Here is a 16,990-nt window from a genome sequence, read left to right on the forward strand (position 1 = left end):
GCTCAGTTTGGGGGCTCCCGGGCGTGGATCTCAGGTGCTCTGCAGAACTGAAAGTCGTGGCTACCAGAGCCCTCGGCTTCCAGAGGTTTGGGACGTGCCCCCCTCCAGACCTTTGGGAAAGGCAGCTGGCCTGGTTCCCAGAGCCAGCAGCTGGTCAGCCAATACTGGAGGCAGGGAGCAGGCAGGAAAAAAAAAAAAAAAGAAAAAGAGAGAGAGAAGAGGGCTGGTGACCATGCCTGGAGAGATCCGCTGCCCTGGGTGCCCAGTGTCTGAGGAGAGGAGCTGGATTGTTGGGAATAGCCCAGCCAGACCAGAGAGGCAGTGGCCAAGGGGTGAGATCTGGGTCACGACAGAGACGCATGCCCAGGACTGTGGGTTTGGTACAGCTACAAGTGGGGTGCCCCGATCAGGAGGGCAGGAGAAAGTGGGTTTATCGGGGGGATCCCCGGCAAGGTGCAGAGCACGTACCCAAGTGAAGGGAAAGGGGGTGAGCGTAGGGCAGAACTGTCAGTGTCTATGCCAGACCCACCCCTCACTAGAGCCGGGAACACGACCCAGGAATCCTGGCTCCCGGCCCCCTGTTCTAACCACTAGACCCCACTCCCCTCCCTTGGCTAGGAACGGAATCCAGGAGTCCTGGCTCCCAGCTGCTCTGCTCTGGCCACCACTCCCCTTAACAGCTAGTGGTTCTTACTGAAAGCCCGCCATGGGACGCATTGGGGGCCACGTCGTAGGCAATGCCCACGGGCACCAGCATCACATCGGGGACAGCTCCAGCACGGACAGCGCCCAGCACCAGCGACAGCCACTCCCCGCCAGGGGCGGAGAGCCGGGACACGCCGGAGACAGGCTCCTCCAGGAAGATCACCAGATGCTGCCGGCTCTTCAGCAGCTCCTCGATGTACTGCAGGTGGGAAGGGACCTCATGGGATTGGAGACAGGGTGCAGCCGAGCTCCCCTTCGCCCTAAGACTTGGGGGCAGACAATATCCCCCCCCTCCGCCCCCTGCCAGGTGGCAGAGAAGTGGTGGTTACTCCCTAGAAACATCTGCTCCAGTCGCCACTCCGGGTGGCCCCGTCGGGCTCACCCCTGCTGCCCACCCTCATTCCTTACATCCCCACCCCACCCCATCTCCTGCCCCCGTCTCAGCTTCCCCCAATCCCTCCCCTCTTCCCACGGGCCAAAGGCCCCATCCCCCTGGGAGGCAATCCCACGGCCCGACAGATCTCACAGCCAGGGAGCACTTCCCGAGATCCAGCCCCAATGTCCTCCCGCGACGTCTGCTCTCCACCCCACCAGGAACTACCACTCAGGCAGCCCCCGCCCACCCCATGGCTCTTAGCCGGAACCAGGCCCTAAATCTGCCCAGGCAAGATCCGGGATTGACGCCTGCAGAGTCTGCGTGAGTGACCGAAGAATCTACGCAATGCCCTAAAGGTCGGGCCACGCTCCACAAAGGGGCCTGATGTGAAGCGCGATGGAAAGACTCACACGGAGCTCAGCGGGCGTCGGATTGCCCCCCCCCCCACATAAACCCTAGAGAATTTAGCAGGGAATAAACCAACCACGATCTAAAGACCCCGTTCCATATGGGACCCAAGCGAGAACTTTATATGTCCTTTTGCAAAAAGCCAGAGCAAGACCCTGGAATAGCCAATGTGAGCATGAGCTTGGCACATAGGCGGCCCAGGTTCAAATCCCCGTTCTGCCGGATTCAGATCGGGGGTTCGAACTTGGGTCTCCCCCATCCAGCTGAGTGCCCTAACCATTGGGCTGCTAGCTATTCTGGGGGGCTCGCTCTGGTTTTTCACAAAGGAGTGGGATTCCTGGACGAGCCCCCAACAACTGTCCTAAATAACAATACTGGGTTCACACACAACTCCCGCACCCTCCCCACTCATCAGGTGGGGAAACCGAGGCAGGGTCAGCGACTCGGCCCAGGTCCCGCAGTGAGTCAGTGGCAGAGGCAGAATTAAGCTAAGTGCCCAGGTGGTGCTTAACAAATGAACGAGAATCAAACCTGGGGAGGTCCTGGCTCCCAGACCTGTGCTCACTCTACAAGGAGGGTCAATCTAAGCAGGGCCAGGGTTGTTCTGATCCTAACCCTTACTCCGGAGCGACCTGCACCCCTCCCCTCCAACTGCTGGCATCTGCAAAGCTGGGGAGGGGACTGAGCCATACCCCGAGCTCCAACTGACGGGAATGGAAGCTGGGTGTCTAAGTCTCCTAGTCAGCTATGAAATCCTTCACCAAGTGCTTTAGGAGTCTCAAACTACTGGTTAAGGCTTTCACTATGTCGTCCCCCCCCACGCAGAGCCAGAGTACAGTCCCACACCACCCCTTGGCTCATGGCTCAGCCGCACGAACCCCACTTACGGAGGTGAGGATGGCCCTGGAGAGCGCGCCCCGTTCGTTGTCCGGCGTGTGCTCCGCTCTGGGAGGCAAGAAAACCCCTCCCAGCCGGCTCAGCAGGGCCCTGCAGATAAAACAGGCACAGACACTGCAGAAAGGCCAGCGCCCCCGACCTCCCAACTGCCCAATCCTGCCTGGCCCGCCCCCGAAGACAGGACAGCCACCTCTCCCTCCCAGCCCCACCGCCCGTGGTCCCCCGGGACCCGTTCCCGGGGGGGGAGAAGGGTTCCCAGGGAGAGGCCAGAAGAATGAAAGTAAAGGAAGACAAGCAGGAGAGGCGAGAGGCAGGTTGAGTGCAGGCTGGCCAGGTTGAATGCAGGCTGGGTGCTGGCCACGCAGAAGACAGATGCCTGTAACCCCAGCGCTAAGCCTTACCTGAGGCTTGGGGTATAGGCCTGGTATTCCCAGGTCACTCGGGGCACCCCCAGGCCCTGAGAGAACAGGAGAAAGGGGAGCAGCAGCCCATCCAGCTGGGACTTGCGAGTCGAGAGGAAAACCAGCGGGACGTCGGGCTGGGAGGAAGGAGAAAACGAGAGGGGGTGTGCGGGGTACAGCCGAGGCCGCGTACCCGCACGGGCGAGCCCGGGCTACCCACGCTCTTCGGGGAGCGTCCGCGCGGCACCGGCGTGTACAACCGGCCACGCTGGCAGTGCACTGACGGGACAGGCATTTCTGGGAGCATTTCCCAGGGTTCTCTTAGCCCCTGGCCGGCTGTGGCCACTCCAGGGCAGGGTTCACGGCGTGTGAGAACCCATGAGGCTTGTGCAGAAGCGCGGTTACCCCGCCAACGCCCCCACCTGCAGCGGGACGCTCCCGGAAACGGGCCAGGGACCCAGCGGCGGCGGAAAAGCGGCATGTGCGGACGGGAGGGGGATTTGGGCTTATACCTGCAACAGAGCCTTCGTCCACACTACAGACGTATCCACAGGCCAAGTGATGCCGGCTGAGCGAAGCACACAAAGGGGGACCCACTGCAGGCAATATACTGCACACCCGTACAGGATCCTGGCCACTACTCCCCAAACAGCCCCCTGGCAAGTCACCGGATGCCCAGGGCCCAATCCTAAACCCACAGGGATTTTTCCATCCACTTCAATGAGTGTTTGATCAGACCCTTAAATAGAAAACGGGGCCGTCGTGACCAGAGACGAGCCCCATGCTCTAGACGTCAGCTGGAAAGGCCCCAGGGTGGAGAGGCACAGTGGAGCCTGAAGCCCCAAGGAATCAGATATGCGGCCCCGCGAGCTAACTGCGCACCTTGCCCACAGATGGGCTCTCAAAGCACTCTGCCAATGGCTCTGTCCGCCTGGAGACCAAGCCCCCGTCTGCAGCCGCCACACCTGCTATTTCAGAGGTCCCCAAACTGTGGGGCGCACCCCCCTAGGGGGGTGTGGAGGAACATCCGGGAGATGCAGGGGTGCCCGGGCTAGCCCCCTCAAGCAGCGGGGAGGGAGTGTCACCCAGCCCCTCCCTGCCCCCAGCTCTGATCCGGTCCGGCCCCCAGCCACATCCCCGGCTCCCGGCCCCGCACCAGCCCCCAGCCTCGGCCACTGGCCGCGGCTCCATTCCCAGCCCAGGGCCGAGGCCGGGGGCAGAGTCAGAGAGCGCTTTCACCGCTGCACGTGTAGACATGGCCTAAGTCTGGCGGGGGCGCTCAGGGGCCAGGGCACCCGACTGCTGCCAGCTTGAGATCTAGGAAACGTGTTTCAAAAGGGCTGAGTGACTCAGGGACTTAAGTCCCGCTGACTCACTGGGATTTCGGCTCCTAAGGCAGTTAGGCCCTGCTGAAAATTTGACCCTAAGGGATTTGCCTCCAGGCCGAACAAGGATTAAAGGCAGAGCTGGGAATGGAACCCAGTTCTGCGCCTCGTGCTGAGCCCACTGCATGGTCACCACAAGCGCCAGCATGGCGGGGGCTGGCGTAGTGAGAGGTGCCAGGTACCCTGCCTAAGGAGGAAAGGGAAGGATGGTCTGGTGGCTAGGGTTCCAATCCCTGCTCTGCCACAGGCTCCAGTGTGACCCTGGTCAAATCTCTTAGCCGCTCCATGCCTCGGTTTCCCACCTGTACAATGGAGATATCAGCCCCGCCCTGCCCCCCAAGCGTGAGGCTAGAGGCTTTACAAGCGCTCAGACACTAGGGTGGCGGGGCCCACCCAAGTGCCTTAGGCAGATAACACAAGGAACAGGGCTCTTGGCAGAGCTGTCTCAGGCCCCCCACTGCTCCTTACCGTCTGGGCTGCCCTGCGCACCATCTCCAGCTGCCCTTTGTGGAGCAGCAAGTTGAGGAACATGCGGTTCAGGAGTCTGAGCAGAGCCCAGCTGCAGAGCCTGGGGGAGAGGGAAAGAAAGCCCGGGGATCGGTCTCTCTAGGGCCCACGGATATCCCCTCCGCCCCCCAGTCTCTGTGCCCTACACTAGGAGGGGTCGCATTACACCTTTATACCACGGTCAGTAACCACTGATTCTAGGGATTTCAATTTCCCGTCTCCCCGCAGAGCAGGCTGCTGTATTCCCCACCGAGCCCCACACGCTCACTACCTCTAGGGCTGGGAATTCACTCGCTCCTCCCTGCCACTTGCCCATGGGGGCTGGGCTGAGAATTTCCCAACTCGTTTCGCAGAAGCCTCGCTCCTCCTTGCCCCCTCCAGGCCTGACCCAGAACATAAGCTGGTGCCAGGGCGACCGTTCAAACGCATGCTGCACGCGAGAGCGACTGGGAAACTCATCCTAGTTCAACACCCCCAATCCGGCACTCGGGGGCCCAGACAGACCCTGCTGAAATCAACGCACTACAGCTGCACCCACTCATTCTCCACACGCCAGGGACCCCATCGCGCCAGGTGCTGCACATACATGAGAGAGAAGCACGGCCTTGCCAGCTCTCATGGTTTGATTGCAAGTATTGCACTAATTGTCATATTAGGAACCCAGGCATGGAAGGGACCTCCGAGGTCATCAGCAGTCCCGTGGTGTCGCAGGCAACCTGGCAGGTTATCCCGTTTAGCAGCGTATCAAGGTCCATTTTAGAACTAGTTCAGCTTGTTTCCCCCCACCAATACTCCTGTTGATGGTTAGGAAACCTTCCTCATTTCCAGCCTACATTTCCTCACAGCCAGTTTATCCCCATTCGCTCTTGGGCCAAACATGGTCCTTGGGCTTCGATACCTCTTCCGCCCCCGTGGAGATTCTTAAAGCCCCAGCTTCCAGAGTCATGGGAATGCATGAGAATCTCAGCTTCTTTGATTGAGCAAAAATTTCCAGCCCTTGTAGTAGAGGTAGAAAAGCATGAAAATAGGACCCCAGCACAGCCTAGAGGCTCAGAAGCCAAAAGGAGAGGCCTCCTCCCCTCGATATTGTTTTTAATGTTAGGTTTCAGAGTAGCAGCCGTGTTAGTCTGTATTCGCAAAAAGAAAAGGAGGACTTGTGGCGCATCTGAAGTGAGCTGTAGCTCATGAAAGCTTATGCTCAAATAAATTGGTTAGTTTTTAATGTGATTTTTCTGGGGTTTGCAGCGCCGACACTGTATTACACTCTCCATCTTCCAGATGGGGAATGGAGGCAAGGAGAGGTTAAATGACTTACCTAAGCGACTCAGTGACAGGGGAGAGACTCAAAACGCAGACTTGCTGCGTCTCAGGCCAGGGCTACACGAGGAAATTAATTCGGCTTAACTACGTCACTCAGGGGTGTGAAAAATCCATCCTAAGAGCGAGATTTCATTCAAAGGCAGTGCGGTCTAGTGGTTACAGCACTAAACTGGGTCTCAGTCACCTAGGCCCAATTCTTCGCTCTGCCCCTGGCCTGTTGGGTGAGCTTGGGCAAGTCAGGTTCCTGCATCTGTGCCTCAGTTTCCCCATCTGTACAACAGGGCTAATGGCACTCACCCACCTTTGTGAAGTGCTTTGAGATCTGCAGGTGAGAAGTGCTACATGAGCTAGGCATTATCATCACATTGCAATGTTCAGCCCACGTCTTTAAGCTCCCATAAAGTAAATGAATAAACAGGAGCTCTGTTTGCAAAAAAAAAATTAACGCCTCTGCGTTATTAGGCCAAAAAAAAAAAAAAAACACAATAAAAATAAAATAACCCCAGCGTGCAAACCCAGAACCCACCTCCCCCATCCCCACCCCCGAGCTCCTGCGTGATGTTTACCAGAAATCTCTAAATGCTTTTATCCCTTGGGCAATTTCCCCACTTTAAATACTCAGACTGTTCGGAAAGGTTCTTTTATTACAGCTCAATCAGAGAAGCAATTAGGCCTCAATGGAAACTTTATCTGCCAATTTCTCAACAATCAAAAAAAAAAAAAAGTTCCCCTTTTCTTTTAGGTGAAGTCTTTGATGTTCACTTCCAGTGGGAAATGTTAGCACTCGTTAAACCAGGATGGGGCTACCCTGGCTCCGGACCAGAATAATTCATGGAGGTGCTGTATGGGCTTCCCCATGAAGCTCGGCCAATGCGCCACTCCATCCCGACCCGCCTGCAATTCTGCTAATGTCTCTCGGTTCCAACCCGCAGCCCACCCTGCTCCAGCCCCGAGCTGCTTCACGCACAGCACTGCTGGTACCCCTCAATCCTGACCTGCAATCCCCTGACCCCCCAGCCCCTGGCTCCCCTCCCCTGCCAGCTCTGCCAGTACCCCTCAATCCTGATCTGCAATCCCCTGGTCCCCCAGCCCCTGGCTCCCCTCCTCCGCAAGCTCTGCCAGTACCCCTCAATCCTGACCTGCAATCCCCTGACCCCCCAGCCCCTGGCTCCCCTCCCCCACAAGCTCTGCCGGTACCCCTCAATCCTGACCTGCAATCCCCTGACCCCCCAGCCCCTGGCTCCCCTCCCCCGCAAGCTCTGCCGGTACCCCTCAATCCTGACCTGCAATCCCCTGACCCCCCAGCCCCTGGCTCCCCTCCCCCGCAAGCTCTGCCGGTACCCCTCAATCCTGACCTGCAATCCCCTGATCGCCCAGCCCCTAGCTCCCCTCCCCCGCAAGCTCTGCCGGTACCCCTCAATCCTGACCTGCAATCCCCTGACCCCCCAGCCCCTGGCTCCCCTCCCCCGCAAGCTCTGCCGGTACCCCTCAATCCTGACCTGCAATCCCCTGATCGCCCAGCCCCTGGCTCCCCTCCCCCGCAAGCTCTGCCGGTACCCCTCAATCCTGACCTGCAGCTAAGGTGGCCGTGGACACGTTCCCAGAACACTGGATGTGCCAGTACCCCCGGGAACAGCGTGACCCCACCCCGCTGGCGTGACCCCACATGCACCATGCATTTGAGGTCATGCTGGAGGGGGAAGATTAGCACGCTCTTAAAAATGACGCCCCCTGTCGGCTACCTGTCAAAACCGCATCTGGTCTCCTCCCAGTCCTGCATAGGGGACGAACCCCTCAAGCAGGCGACTGTTCAATTTAATACAGGATGAGCAGTCTCCCCCACTAGCTCCCTGTGACACCAGCCCTGGGCTCCCTTCCCCATTAGCTCCCATCGGTACCCCTCAATCCCAACCTGCAGCCCTCCGGTACCCCAGCCCCAGGCTCTCCTCCCGCACTAGCTCCGCTGGGTACCCCTCAATGGCGACCTGCAGCCCCCTGCTACTCCAGTCCTGGACCTCTCCTGAGACGAACAAATCTCTGAACCACCACCCGATCCCAAACCCTCTTCACTGGGGACCCAAGCAAGATTCCACTTCCTAGCCCAGCCCAGCCCCCCAACTAACCATCTAAGTTTGAAACACAGGAAAAACATCCCCGACTCTGCAAGAAACTTAAAATACAAACACACACACACACAGGCTCCTAGCAGGGATCTGACTTGCCATCACCGCCACCGCCCACGTCTCTGCAAGGCACCTCCGCGAGCAAGCCACAGGGCAGGGGGGCACAGAATGCACTCACACACTCTCTTGGCTTTCTGCCGGGCGTGTTAATTTCGTAACAAGGAAAGGTGCCAGACCCATTGCTCTAATCACCTACCTGCTGCTTTGCAGGCTTAGTCCTCAGAGTGCTTTGCCATGGAAGGGCCGTGTCACTCTCTCTGTCCTGAAGACAGGGAAACTGAGGCACAAGAATCTTGCTTGCCCAAGGTTACACAGCAAGTACATGGCAGAGCTGGGACTAGAACCTGGTCTCTAATACCAGCCCCCTCAGGCAATTCTGCTGCTGCTCCCCTGCCTTAAACCAGCACCGCATACACAGAGTCCCCTGTAGCCCTTGCCCGGCCCTCTCCGCAGGGCAGGTGGGGGACATACCTTAGTATGAAAAGGGAGAGAGGAGACTGAATCTGGCCCAGGATTTGCAGCACTTTGCTCCTCCATTGTGCCGGAGATTTGCTGACAACAGAGCCAGCCACTCTTGCCTGGGGGACCTTCAGAGCCATGACATCCTGCACCCTGGGGAGAAAGGGAGAGCAGATGAAAAACAAGAACACCAAGCAAAGCTGCAGGATTTAATAAGCTATTCAGAGCGCCTAATGCATCCCAGCAACTATAGCCTAAGGACAGCCAGCCGCCAACACCGTATTAACTGTTATCGGGGGCGGCAAGGAGAGACCCCAACCGAGATCATGGACATGTTACGCTGCACGCCGGAGAGACACTGCGATCTCATGCAGCCTGAGACAGGCTGGGGTGGGAAGCCCAGGAAAACTCAGTGATCAGGAAAGCTGCAGCGTCTCTAGCGGGCAGAGCAAAGGGCACAGACAAGATCTGGGTTCTAGTCCAGGCAGGGACAGATTTAGGGGGGCACTGGATTGCTGTCAGATGAGAAATCTGGGGCCAGGTGAATATGCTCGCCAAGAGCTGGGCTGCCAACTCCAAAGTCCTGGCCAAATTCCAGCTGCAGTCACTTATATTCTGCCGCCCCAAATGTCCCCCGAGGTTTCAGCTCCCCGCCTGTCCTAAACGGTGCTAAATGCCGCCTTTCCCCAGACAACAGACTGCAGTTTGCTGCTGTCCAAAGGGCAGGTAAAGCCCAGGGGTGTCGTCCCATAGGCTCTGCGTCGGGCCAGAAGAGCGACCAGACCAGACAGGGCCACAGAGCGCAGTGCATATGTCACAGGATTCGGGATCAGCCTGGCTGAATCAATGCGTGCAGCCAATTGTCGCTCCGCTTGTGCTGGCTCGTTTCCTTCCTGACCCATCTGCAAAAGGAGCATCCAGTAAAGGCCTGATCCAAAGCCCCTGGCAGTCAGTGGGGACCCCGTTGAGTCCAGCGGGCTTGGGCCCAATGCCGTTTCTTAAGCGGCCAGATTGGAGCAGACGGTGGCAGGGATTTAACCACAGCCTGCCTGTAACTGACAGCTGCCCAAGAGTTTTGCTGCTATGAAACACCTGGAATTGTTTTCTTCCTTCACAGCTGTTTCCATCTGGAGCTCCCCATCTCTGTCCGGCACCCTGTGAGGGGAAGGGATACAGCTACTGGCTGAGGAGGTAGCCACCCCCAGCAGCACAATCCCTCTGAAAGGCGCTCACACCCCAAGGCGTGACAATGGTCACACCACGGCCCCATCAGGCCGACCACTAATGTCTCTGTTTCCTTGTACTCCCCTGACCGTGTGTCTCCTCCTGTTGCCTCTTGTCTTATACTTAGATTGTCAGCAATTTGGGGCAGGGACCATCTTCCTGTTCTGTGTTTGTACAGCTCCTAACACAGTGGGGCCCACTAGGCGCTGCTGTGCTATCATCACGGATAGATTCTATTATCGAGGACACTGAATAATTCAATTTATCACGTGCCTCGGTGGTCTACAGGACCCCTCCCCTATCTGTGAGCTCGGGGCTGAAAATGAAAGCATCACAACCATGCCTTTCCCAGAGCACTGCTCCCACCCGCTCAACTTCTGCACCGCACCCTCGCTTTCGTAATCTAAACTCTCAGCCTGACACCAAAGACAAATTCGCAGCTCGTAATTTATCAGAGTAAGTGCGGGGGGCGGGGGATGCCAGAGAGGTGCTAAATAAATGCAGATGAGAGTAGGACATCAGTATAGACAGAGGGCCCTTTGCGAAAATATTCCTTAGAGATATCACAATCTTTCTTGGCCCCTGCTACAGCGCCTGTCGACAGAGGTTCACAAAACCCATCACAAACAGTGGGCCAGGAATTCAGCAGGTGCAAAACAGCACAGATCCACTAATGTTATGCCAGGAGAGACTCTGGCCCATTAATTCTCTCTTGTACATGTGGGAAGAGAATCATAGATTCATAGAGAGGCACAGAGCAAGGGCTTGTCCACACAGGAAAATTTACCAGCATTACTTTGATAAAGGACTCTTCAACCTAACAGGCAGAGATAATAAGAACTAGGGGTCGGGAGGTGAAGCTACACAAGCTCAGACTGGAAAGGAGGCGTACGATTTTAACAGCGAGGGTTATTAACGACTGGAACAACTTATCAAGTGTTGTGGTAGATTCTCCGTCACTGGCGATTTTCATCTGAATACCTATTTTTCTAAAAGATACGCTCTCGTTGAAACAGGAATTAATTCAGAAAAGTTCTCTGGCCTGTGCTAAACAGGAGATCAAATGAGATGATCACAACGGTCCCTTCTGGCTTCATAAGCTATGTTGGTATAGTTACACCAGTATAACTCCCTGTGATTGGACACGCCTGTTCAAAATAGACTTTTTTCCGGTTAATGGACGGCTCAAAACTGAAAAATTGTACGTGCCCAAAGTGATATAAACTGAACTGAAACAAGGCCATGGTATTCCGAATAAGGGTGCCCACATGGGAGATGATAGAAAGGTGGCTAGACTGTCGGGCTCAACGGGTACCGATCAACGGCTTGATGTCTAGTTGGCAGCCGGTATGAAGCAGAGTGCCCCAGGGGTCGGTCCTGGGGCTGGTTTTGTTCAATATCTTCATTAATGATCTGGAGGATGGTGTGGACTGCACCCTCAGCAAGTTCATGGAAGACACTAAGCTGAGGGGAGAGGTAGATATGCTGGAGGGTAGGGATAGGGTCCAGAGTGACCTAGACAAATTGGAGGATTGGGCCAAAAGAAATCTGATGAGGTTCAACAAGGACAAGTGCAGAGTCCTACACATAGGACGGAAGAATCCAATGCACCGCTACAGGCTGGGGACCGAGCGGCTCGGCAGCAGTTCTGCAGAAAAGGACCTAGGGGTGACAGTGGACGAGAAGCTGGATATGAGTCAGTGGTGTGCCCTTGTTGCCAAGAAGGCCAATGGCATATTGGGCTGCGTTATTAGGGGCATTGCCAACTGATCGAGGGAAGTGATTATTCCCCTCTATTTGGCACTGGTGAGGCCACACCTGGAGTACTGCGTCCAGTTTTGGTCCCTCCACTACAGAAAGGATGTGGACAAATGGGAGAGAGTCCAGCAAAGGGCAACAAAAATGATTAGCGGGTTGGGGCACATGACTTATGAGGAGGCTGAGGGAACTGAGGTTATTTAGTCTGCAGAAGAGAAGAGTGAGGGGGGATTTGATAGCAGCCTTCAACTACCTGAAGGGGGGTTCCAAAGAGGATGGAGCTCGGCTGTTCTCACTGGTGGCAGATGACAGAACAAGGAGTAATGGTCTCAAGTTGCCGTGGGGGAGGTCTAGGTTGGATATTAGGAAAGAGCATTTCACTAGGAGGGTGGGGAAGCACTGGAATGGGTTACCTAGGGAGGTGGTGGACTCTCCATCCTTAGAGGTTTTTAAGGCTGGGCTTGACAAAGCCCTGGCTGGGATGATTTAGTTGGGGTTGGTTCTGCTCTGGGCAGGGGGTTGGACTAGATGACCTCCTGAGGTCTCTACCAACCCTGATCTTCTATGATCTCAGCATAGCTACAGGGGTACAGTAATGCTAGTATATTTCCCACGTACACTAGCTCCAAGTGCCCAAGACTGCAATGCAAAGCGGGCTGGGTGTATAACAGCAGAGTGAGCCATGCTGGACAACGCCTCTCTCGTTCTCTGCTCGTACCCCACTATTGCAGTCAGGTGCTTACACTGTGCTTGTCACAGCAGCATCTGATCCCTTCGAGCTATGACTCCCCGTTTCTGAGATGGGGAAACTGAGGCAAAGGGAAGTGACTTGCCCAATTCAAGGACAGAGCCAGGACTAGAATCTAGGTTGCCTGGCTTGGGTGCACTCCAGCTTGCACTCTCACTCCAGCAACTGGGAAAATTTAACTCATTTAAAATAAACATTATATTAGCCATCAAAATGATAAAAAAATAAAAACACTAATTCCGCCAGGCCTAAATATGGCAAGGGCACTAGGGCAGGGCAGCCATCAACATCTGAACCATGGTGTTGAGCAGAGATGCTCTGAGCAGGACACAAGTAGCAGAGGTCCTGTCTATACCAGCACACCCGCTAGAGGCCAAGAAAGGACTGGAGAGTTCCCACAAAAGGCCAGTTCAGGTACTTCACACTCTTATTCTCTTCTAGAGGCCTGGCTCCTTGGTTGGACAACATTTCCCATGATGCACCAGTGTCCCCGCTTGGTGAGTGGAGGTGGGACATCTTGGCAGGCCTAGCATCATGGGAGTTGAAGTCCAGCAGGACAGACGCCTGTCCCATGGAGGCAGATAGGAGCATGAGGTAACCGAACCACAACTCCCATGAGGCACCACAGTGGCATTTCAGATGCAAAATATTTCAAATTTTCGAGCATCCAGATTTTTTATGCAAAAATTAAAAACTTTTCCAAGGAAAGCAGACACTTTTCACAAAAAAATTCAGTTAATCAAAAAACCAATTTTCCATCCAAAAAAACGTTTAAACCAGCCCCACCTAACAGTTCGCACAGCCCTGGCATTCTGCTAGAGAGGGCATAAGTTGCTGGGTAGGGAATAGAACCCAAGAGTCCTTACTCAGATGCCCTCCCTGGCCTGAGGTTTATAGCCCCATGTTAGTTCTACTTTATTCTGAAGGTGACAAGGGCACGTGGTCTAGTGGTTAGAACAGGACACTGGGGCCGGGTCCACACCTGAGATTTGGGCCAAATTCTCCCATTGTTGCAGCCCATGTCCTGTTCAAAAACCTAAACCAACCGGCCCTGGCTGCAGTCAGAACAGCAGAGACCCGGAGGCAGGCTCCAAACAATGTAGGGCTGTAATACCATGAGGAACAGCTGAGAAAGGAGGGGACATAAGAGCAAAACTCCAGTGCCAGCCCATAGGGTAAATAATAACCTCAGGTTGCTCTCACATGAGGAACGATACCTTTTGCTGCAGAAGATTCTCTCCTGGAGGTCTTGTGGGGTCTCGGAATGAACTTTCCAATCAAGGACCGCAAGGAAGTAACAGAGTCTTCTTACTAGCCAGCCCCTGTACCTAGAGAGAGAGACTCAGCTAGGGAATTACGGAACCTATAGACACGTGATACATTACATGCATGCCATTATCCAGGTATATCCTTTCGGGGTACTACTAATACCTGTAAGCTACAAGTATAATATATATAGCACTTTTCATATGTAGATCTCAAAGGACTTTACAAAGGAAGGAAATCTGGATCATTACTTCCATGGGGAAACTGAGGCACAGAAAGGGGGCGTGCCTTGCCCAAGATCGCCCAGCAGGCCAGTGGCACAGCTGGGAAAAGAAGCCAGGTCTCCTGCGTCCAAGGCCACTGCTCTACCCACTAGGAAACACTGCCTCCCCACTGGGAGTCTTCCTTTAACTCCAGTGGTGTCGGATCAGTCCCTTGACATGTCCCCTCGTTCAAGTGTTTCATGTTTTTAACAAGCCCATCCCTCCTTCGCAACGTCCTCCCATTCGGAAACGACTGACGTAGGTCAGAGCGTGTTGGAACGGGTCTAATCTCCGTATTCAATCCTTCATGCTCTGGTACTTGCCAGACCTCCAGCCCAATGATAGCTGAAATAACTTTTACCGTCGCATGGTCGAGCGGACAGCGTGCTGGGCTGGGCTGGGCACCAGAAGACCTGGGTTCTAGTCCCTGATCTGCCCCTAGCCTGCTGGAGTCAGCTCAGCCCTCTGGCCAAGATTTCAAAACCGACTTGTGACTCCAGAGTCCTCATTTCTGGGTCTGATTTTCACAAAGGGCCAAGCACCTGCCTTCTCAAAACCAGGCCCCTTTCACAAGCTTCAAGGTGGGGGCTCCAATAATTGAGCCAGCCCCAAGGTCACTGGGCATTTATGGACACCGTGGCTGCTGTGCCTCAACTTCCCAATTTGTAAAATGGGGTTACTGGCGCTTGGTAAAGCGCTGCGAGATCTAAGGAGGAAAAGAGCTATAGAAAATGTACAGCAGTGGCATTCCCATGCTAAAACCATCTAAAAACCATATCGATTGAGGGAGCTCTCTCTCGACCATGAAACCACAGGTCTCAGAGCTTCCTTCTAGGAAAAGAGAACATCCAGGATGTTCCTGCATTGGCATTTCCCAGCTCTAACTTCAGCGCTCCTGAAGGGCAAACGTTCCCGACACAAACTTTGCACTCTGTTCAATGCAGCCTTTGCTGTACCACGACCCGCGCCAGTGTCCTGTTAACATTAACCAAGACTGATGCAAGATCCCTGATGTCATCAGGTCTCCAACCAGGCATTCAGTCCTCAATCAGTACCAGGGAATGCTAAGAGACTACTAAAGGACTTTATTAACCCCCAACATTTTGCAAGCACCAGGACAAGGAATGAAGACCGAACTCCGCTAGAAATATTGGAATGCCAGTGACATAGAGGTTCCGTTTCTAACCTGCCTACGGCACTGATGAGATGTCAGACGCTAAACATCACACACCTCTGGTTACTACCTTGCGTTACCATCGCCCCCGCCCCCAGTTTTAGCGTCCGTAACTCGTGACATGCTACGAGGCGAGATGAATTATTTAGACCCTTTCGTAAGCTGGAGCCGTGAGGTTTCAAGCAGCAGGAAGCATGGTGACCCCATTTTCAAGAGCGCGGAACACCCATGGAGCCCACAGAAACTGACAGGAGCTGCAGCGGCTCAGCCCTGCATGCTCCAAAATCAGCATTTGGAGAGTTAAACATCAGGGGACAAAACCTCAGCCAGTGTAAATCGGGGGAGCTCCAGCAATCTCTGTGGGAAGCCAGTGACTGACATCAGCCAAGGATCTGGACGTATGTACATTGCTACTGAAGTGCGGGCACGTGAGAGTAGCAGGGAAAGGAACCAGAACCACCGAGTTTTTAACATCCACCATCACACAAACTGCCAGGGCTAGAAACAGCTTGGGCAGTCCTACCCAAAATGCTTTGTAAGCATTTCCCTGCGCTGGTCCCAGGGAAGGGATCAGAGTGGAAACTCTGATCTCTGAATACAACCTTCCACACCAGAGTGGGAATCGACGTGTTTTGGTAACAACTAACTACTCGGTTGAATCTCTATTCCCCTTTTGCTGCGGCTGTTACATTACATTGGAGTGGGTGGGCGGATGGGAACGAATCAAATACTCTCCTCTCCGCTGTTAATAACACTTAGTCTTTATGGGCCTGCAGCTTTCAAAAGGCTTTACAAACAATCCTTAAAGCGTATTAGACGAATTAGCAAGCGAGGCTAACTTATGAATCCTCCCATCACTCCAGTGAGGCAGAGAAATGAATATTATTCTTGCTTTTGTTCGCAGGGAGAAGCGACTCACCCCGGATCCCACGGCAAGTCCGTGCAGGGCTGGGGATAGAACCCAAGAGTCCAGGCTGCCAGGGTTGATTACATCTCCAGCCTCAGAGGCACGTGGAGATACCGCGAGAAGAGTATGTCCTCCCTCTGCTGAAAATCGACACAGCATGGTGCCCAGGAAATCGCCCCATTCCAACCCTCTCCCACCCCGCACCCCTTCCCTAGCCCCCTCCAATACTCACCTGGTGTCTTCCTCCGTCACCTGGAGAACATTGTGAAAGCCCAGGGAAGGAAGGTGCTTGTGGAAGGAGGATTGCTGAAAGCAGACAGGCATGGCCATTAGTAGAAACACATCCTGAATAGCAGGGCTCCCCCTTCTCCCCTAGGAATTCACTCCTCTGCCAAGAATAACCCAGGAACCCTCCATCCCTGCCAGCGTGGGGAGGGCGAGTTCCTTCTCTCTTTGCCCTGCAGCTGCCGGCAGCGACAGGTGCTGCCCAGAGGCCAGAATCTGCTTTGGTGCTGATGAAAGGTTGCAGTTGGGAAGACCCAGATTCACAGACATCTGTCCCTGCCAATCTGCTCTAGCCCTGCCCAGGAGGGACCAACTCTAGGGGTAAGTCCCTCTGAAAGCAGAAGCCACCAACCACCGCCAGGCTGATCCCCTCCCTCTTCTGATCGCCTGTCCTTACCCAGCTCTTCGGGGTGCAGATCTGACAGCAGCGCCCCACGAACGGGCGGTACTTGCCCAGAAAAGGGGTGACAATCTCCAGCTTCACCCCGAAGCCCAAGGGCCAGGTCTTCATCTGAGGAAGAGAGGAAATAAAGCCTGTTTATCCCAACCCGCCGCCCACCCCATCACCCGAAACCCCAGCATGGGAAATAAAAGCTTGCAGCCCATCGCCTTTCCAGGAGACAGGTTCCTAAATCACTTTGGCTGGGTCTTCACTGCTGCCTAGCTGTGATCATGGGGGAGCCACCTGGCTACCCGCAATCTCAAGAGATTGCAACCCCACCGC

The 16,990-nt window shown here is 54.9% G+C and overlaps 1 protein-coding gene across 1 annotated transcript in view; it reads right to left on the reverse strand.

The window, feature by feature from the left end:
• The window catches only part of LOC144257659 (glycerol-3-phosphate acyltransferase 2, mitochondrial-like), a 145,887-nt gene that overhangs the window by 14,345 nt on the left and 114,552 nt on the right, over window positions 1-16,990 (reverse strand). Inside the window, exons 5-12 of the mRNA XM_077805709.1 lie at window positions 16,664-16,777; window positions 16,214-16,287; window positions 13,589-13,699; window positions 8,654-8,794; window positions 4,641-4,740; window positions 2,788-2,924; window positions 2,377-2,476; window positions 695-904 (exon numbers count right to left, since the gene is read on the reverse strand). Of these exons, the coding sequence (XP_077661835.1) occupies window positions 695-904; window positions 2,377-2,476; window positions 2,788-2,924; window positions 4,641-4,740; window positions 8,654-8,794; window positions 13,589-13,699; window positions 16,214-16,287; window positions 16,664-16,777 (987 nt within the window). The remainder of the gene's footprint in view (window positions 1-694; window positions 905-2,376; window positions 2,477-2,787; window positions 2,925-4,640; window positions 4,741-8,653; window positions 8,795-13,588; window positions 13,700-16,213; window positions 16,288-16,663; window positions 16,778-16,990) is intronic.

The sequence above is a fragment of the Eretmochelys imbricata genome, chromosome 26 (genome assembly GCF_965152235.1).
Source record: "Eretmochelys imbricata isolate rEreImb1 chromosome 26, rEreImb1.hap1, whole genome shotgun sequence".
In the NCBI taxonomy this organism is placed as follows: Eukaryota; Metazoa; Chordata; order Testudines; family Cheloniidae; genus Eretmochelys; species Eretmochelys imbricata.